We start from the raw sequence: 6,472 nt of genomic DNA on the forward strand, positions 1-6,472 counted from the left end.
TTGTGCTTTCTGACCTCATGGTCTTAGTAACTCAAAACGTTCATAAATGTCAAACGGAACTCTGTCGTTCTAAGGTAGCAAAGTTGAAACGATCTTTTATGTATCAATAAAAATATATGCCCGCTTTTAAGCGCAAGTGGGCTATCCCGAAAAATGCTATTTTGAGAAAAATCGAAGTTAGTTTTTTTCTCTTGCTCAGTTTCTTTAAAAGACCAAGAGAGTTTTCTCTATAACCTAACAAATATACACACCAAAGAAACCAAAGTTCTCCTATAGGTAGGGCAATGCCCACTTTTGGTGTAGGTCAAGATTTCTGGAAGCCTTCTAATTCTGGGTTAGCCCGCTTGTCCTTAAAAGCGACCATATTTTCACGACAAAAAAATGAGAAAGCAGAAGTGTGTAACGATACTTTCTTTTAATTTTGAAAACATCAATGTCACTACTGTACTGTATTTCACAATCAAAACATAGTTCTAGCCACCATAGAGACAATGATGAATACCCACACATGAAGATGATGATGATGATGATGATGATGATGATGATGATGATGATGATGATGATGAGCAGAAATTGTCGTCGCCATTGTCATCGTCGCCATAACCAAGTGTCTTTTGAAGAGCGTTGTCGCTTCTGCTAACAAATGATTTCTAAGATATTTTTTTACAAATCAGGCAATTCGTAATACGATCTTAACCTTTAGATGTGGCGAAAAACATACTCATCACTAGATATGTGGAAAAGTATCAATTTGGCACCAAAGAAAACAAAATTCACCCATCTTAACCAAGCAACTTTTATAACACACAAACCATAGAATTAAATCACTTAAAACGTACACAACTTTTCCGCTCCTTGAATACGGACGTAGTACCAACTAATTATCACAAATCAATACAATAACACAATATCAACTGTCCTATCAAAATTACCAACAAACTACTGATATGAGAAGAGACCTTCCTTCTATATTTCTTATTTTAGTGTTTCAAGTTTTTTTGTTTGTTTGTTTGGATTGTTTGTTTGTTTGTTTGTTTTTGTTTTTTTTGTTTTTTTGTTTGTTTGTTTGTTTGTTTGTTGTGAGGGGGGGGGGTATTTTTTAAAACTTCTTTGGAGGATATTAAAAGGAAGAACGGAACATTAGAAGCACAATTATGCTCCTTGAGCAAAGTTGATGACTAATCATTGCACTTCATTCGGATATGCTTATATTTTGTCAAAACAGAGCAAAGCGACTCCCTCTGGCAAGGTCAATCGACGGTGGTCACCTCGCTCACATCTGAGGTCAACAACCTGTCTCCAACACGTTCATGATATTATATATTCATATCATTCTTTTTGTCTTAGCCTTAAAATCTTTATAAACAGAAAGACGAAATAGAAAAAAATACCTATATCGAACACTGCCTACCCTTACGTTTGGGAATGTATTTCTGCTTATTCAAGCGTATGACCCTCTTTCTTATTTTGGTTTCTTCGAAACCTTAAACTCCATTACACCTAAAGAGAAAATGTAATGGCTGGTGTTACTGAGACTCTAGATCGAGTTTGACCCTTCCTTTGAAACAAAGACAAAGTATTATTGCTTTCAGAGCCAGTGAATCGGGATTAGTTATCACCATTGAAAGCTCGAGAGTAGTATTGCTTTTAAAATTAACTCTGCAGACTACCTATGTTCTGAACCAAATTAATAATGTTGTCGCCCAGTCGTCTACTGTCTATGGGTGGTCTGCTTCTTCTTCCCTCTCAGACATCTATCGTCCTTATCTTTCCACCTCCTTTTTTGTGTTTGTTACTCTCTTGTAACACCTCTAATCCTCGGCACTTATATATGACCTTTTTCTGTTTCAAGTGCCGTAAAACACTTGCTAAAACTAAACGTCCACTGCGCTGTCTTATTGATTGGTCAGGGGAAGGTGGCCTTCGGGACGATAAAAGAAACTTAAAAAATGAGACTAGAATGAAACACACATGGTTACCTTATGTTTTTATATCATAGTGACACAGTCCAAGAAGTCCAACTAAGTAAGATAGCCATGTTGCTCCACGACAATTTGTTACCGTCGTGGACAGTTTCAGTTGTACCTCAGTGTCAATAGTATATCTCGCCATGCCTACAATGCCCCGCTGTATTTGAGACTTGGTAAAACTATAGATGAGCCGTTATTGTTAAAGGTTAGGAGTTCCATAACCAGCACAGTACAAACAGACATAGCATGAGCGTCAGCGCAGCATAGCATAATGTGATGTCAATGTTTCTAAGCACGAAACACTGGAGCCATATCCACAATCCACAAACTCTTTTGTCTATTGACAATGTCAACAATTTTTATAATCTTGAAGGACTCTAATCTAGTCCTCATTTTAAAAGAGAGGGATACCTGTCTTCTTAATGTAAAAAAAGCAGGAGGGCTTTTTTTGTCAAAAGATTATTAGTGTCAAAATACCGACAGTTTGCTGTACATCTTGGAGCTTAACCAAAATATTGAACGCAATAGATTATGAATATGGCCTCAAGGTTTATCTATGATACCTAACTGACTGGCATCGTATTGTTAAAACTTGAGACAGGCCAAACTTGTCACTGTCCCAGCTTTAAAACAGAAAGAAATATAGAACGTGCAACAAGCATAACCAAAGCTAATGTACCAGAACACAGTATGTTACTTTAAGCTCATAAGGGTTAAAGGAAAGAATGCAATAATTGGTCTATGTCGCAATGCTGACAGCCACACCATTATGCTCTTGGAATTTGAGAGACGCCAGATTTACCGCTGCCGCAGCGGTCTCGGCGGAGTGTTCTTTGGCCTTCATTCTGAGCGACTCTACGCTGGAGGAACTGACGCTTGGGGGTGAGTTGCTGGACCTGTGACTGGCGCCACTGTGGAGCTCCGCGGAGTCAAACATGTGATGTGGAGGTGGGTGTGACGTAGGAAGTCTCGGGGACATACCCGGAGGTAGGTTACCGAAAGGGGGCATAACAGCCGCCATTGTTCCCGGGCTCGGCAGCCCGTTGCTCAGCCCGTTGGACGTTGCGAGAACGTAGCCTGGGATGAGACCTCCGAACGGCGAGCGTCCTGTGTTGTACGCCACGGCAGCTTGGGCGGCGGTGAGGCCGGGGTGTGTGAGCGCCATCATGGGGTGCACGCCCGTCAGGTTAGGGAACCGGCTCCCCCAGAAAGAGTCCAAGTGAGGCTGAAGGCCGAAGGGTCTGCCCATACTGACCATGTCGCTGAGAGTTGGGCTCGGCTCACCTCCAATAAAGGTGGGGCTCTCGCGTCCCAAAGCTTTCTCTCGCTTCCTCCATTTGGCTCGTCGGTTCTGGAACCAAACCTGAAAAGAATAACGGAAAAAATAGTGTGTTATAGCAAGCCTCGTTACCTGATTTTTATTAAGTGTTTCTGGGAACCTCAAGCCAGTCAAAATAATATTGAAAATGAAATGTGTTTCTCAACATAAATACTTACAGGGACACAACGTGTTTCATATGCTTCTATTAATGATTAGTTTCAAAATGTTTAAGATTAGAACATTAGAATGTTAATTAACAAATGAAAACAGTAATGAAGAATGGCTTCGGCTGAGAGTTGAAGGCGGTACTTTATGTCCTCAATGGAACAGGAACTGGGTGGAAAAAGTGGGTCTCTTTTTTTCTTTTACCGAAGGGAGCACATTTTTAGGGAGTAATATTGAAATATGATTATGATTTGGAGTTGTCTTTGCTTGAGAAAAATGGAAAGAAATACTTTAAATGTATAACTCTCGGTTGGGAAAGGAAACACCAGGTCTAGGTTTTGCCTAAAATATCGACGAATTAAAAAAACACACACACATGTGAGTAATCCCACCAAAATTCAAGACATAGTGTGATCTTCTTTTATAAAATTTGTGAAAATTTGTACTGATATAGACTAACCTTGAAGAAAAAGTGTAAAAAGTATTTCTTAAATAAATCAGAAAGAGTGATGTCATAAGGGCTTGTAATGAGTACTTTGGGGGTGGAGGATGAAGGAAAATATAGTCGTGACTTGAAGCAAGCATTTTCAAGAACTGTAAGTTCCAAAGTGTAGAAAGATTTGAATTTTTATTTTGTTATTTTTTGTTTGTTTGTTTGCTTGTTTTTATTTTGTTTGTTTATTTGTTTGTTCATTTGTTTGTTTGCTTGTTTGTTTGTTTGTTTGTTTGTTTTTTTGTTTGTTGGGGGCACAAAAGCAGAGGGAACACTGTAGAATAGATTTGATTTAAAAAGGCAAAGATAGAGAAGGGATTTATTGAGTAGATACGTGTACACCATGCGCTAACACATTAGTGCAAAATTGCTTTATCCTACAGCGTTTTATTTAGCTTTAATGGATTTTAGATTGTTCTGTCAGTTTTGGGCTCAAGTGAAAAGTCCTCTTGGGCTAGTTTACATGTTATCAAAGTTAATAATTATACTTTGGGGTTTTTTTACGTGTTGCTTATTTTTACTATAAACACGAAAATGACATTGTAAGCACATTACGTGTAATCTTAAACCATCTTATTACAAAGCAATATTTCTAATACCACGTATGTTTTGAAAGTGTGTCTTGACTCTTTCGTGTTTAGTGCACCGTGTATGAAAATTGAAACAGAAATGATAATCCATTGAGGAGCCAATTTAATCACACATCTAAAACCAGCTTCTCTGCGGTGTAGTAGTTAAGCTTCCCAGCGCTGCATTCAGAAGACGCTCGTTCAATTCCTGAATAGGTTTGTGTTTTTTTGTTGTTGCTTTTTTTCAAGTAGGCCTACATATTATTATTTCTGCTTGTCTGCTGAGCTGTATCCCTCCTCTTAGTTGACAGCGGCTGGCAGGGTGGGAGTAGCAGCCCTATCCTAAATAATCTAAATTTTGTCGATGGGGACGTAAAACACATTCAATTAAAATCAAAATTGCAAATTTAAAACAAAACCCGACGTAACTCCCTAATCAAAACATCGTTACTGTAATCGTTTTTGGTTTTTCTTAAACCACTGCTCTCCATTCATCCCCAACCCCCCCCCCCCCCCCCTCCCAAACCAGACTTCGATTGAACCCTAACAGACAACCCACGCCCAGCATCTCCATTGACAAACAAATCACCAAATCCCTGTTAATCCATCCCTCCCTCCCCCCAACACACCCACTCACCCCCTCCAACCCACCGCCCAACTGGTGCCAAGCCCCGAAAGAGATCCCACGATGCCCGGCCCAGCGTAGCACCCTCTGAAAACGTACACCCCTCACGGCGTAAGCTGGTCTCCGCCAGCCTGACCAGTTCGCACGAAGTGTCTCTTCATCGGATTAACCCCACAGTCGTTCTGGGGCTGAGAGCAGCGAGGACGCGAATAAAAAATCAATGGGTTTAATATTCTTAGCCTTAAAGCCGTTCGGCCACAAAATTGAAGACGATGGAAGGCGGGCGATGACGTGATAACACTGCTAAGCGTCCGAGACAGTAAAACTAAGAGAATAAGAATCATTTCGTTTAGGTTGATATGACATTTTGGAGGGCAATGAAAAGTTTTGTTAAAATCGGGTTATATTATCACAACGAGTTAGATCGGCTATCTATCTATCTATCTATCTATCAATCTATCTATCTATCTATCTATCTATCTATCTATCTATCTATCTATCTATCTATCTATCTATCTATCTATCTATCTATCTATTTCTTGAGAAATATTGTTCTGCTAGGTCTTTTAGCACATTCGCATTGTTACCTGTGCACAAGACTCCAGCATGAAGTGTCAGGTAAAGGAAATCATTTCCTTCGGTTAACCTGACTTGTAAGGACAAGTTATTCTCGGTGTAATGTTAAGCTCTATCTTACAGAAGTCCACTTAGCAGTCTCTACATCGTAGACGAGGGAAAAGTATGTTAAGAGAACTAAACTAAATCATAACAAAAATATAACCTCTCCTCGAATATTTTAACAAGATGCTTCAAATTCTTACCTTTCATGTATCATGCGACACTAGATTTATCCGTTTCTTTCACACGAAACAGCCAAGAGATGCGTTAATTATTCTCAAGTGCGTGTTTCAAACTCAAGGGTTATTAAAGAAATAATTATACATCGAAAGGACTTTCTCAACTCGACACTTCGCTCAAAAAAACCGCTCCCACAAGTAGATTGAATAACTTCCAAAGAACCTTTATCTACGATCCTTTTCGCTCTACTGATATCGTCAAAGTAACAACCTCTTCTGGTTGACGCTATTTCATATTCCACTTGCTTTTTTTCATATTCACTTCAGTTGGCTACTCTATACTCCTCTTATCATTCCATCTTATCCAAGAGGCCTCAACGGTTACATTAGCGTTTCTTTCTAAGCTTCAAGCACAAAGAGCACGTTGTAGAAGAACACAAAGTGGATTTGCCTTTATTAGTAACTATGGTGTCTTCAGCAACTCACCTAATTTGTTGAAAAGATGTCTTTTATCTTCTCCCCCCCCCCTCTC

General features: G+C 39.4%; 1 protein-coding gene across 1 annotated transcript; it reads right to left on the bottom strand.

Moving 5' to 3' along the window:
- Nucleotides 1-1,093: 1,093 nt before the first annotated feature.
- On the bottom strand, nucleotides 1,094-5,971 carry LOC106012687 (aristaless-related homeobox protein-like). The gene is made up of 2 exons (XM_013086385.2): nucleotides 5,965-5,971; nucleotides 1,094-3,449 (listed from the first exon to the last, which is right to left on the bottom strand). Exons 1-2 carry the CDS (start codon nucleotides 5,969-5,971, stop codon nucleotides 2,710-2,712), a joined length of 747 nt encoding a protein of 248 aa, XP_012941839.1. The 3' UTR covers nucleotides 1,094-2,709.
- Nucleotides 5,972-6,472: the final 501 nt, after the last annotated feature.

This window comes from Aplysia californica, unplaced genomic scaffold, assembly GCF_000002075.1.
Source record: "Aplysia californica isolate F4 #8 unplaced genomic scaffold, AplCal3.0 scaffold00462, whole genome shotgun sequence".
Classification (NCBI taxonomy): Eukaryota; Metazoa; Mollusca; class Gastropoda; order Aplysiida; family Aplysiidae; genus Aplysia; species Aplysia californica.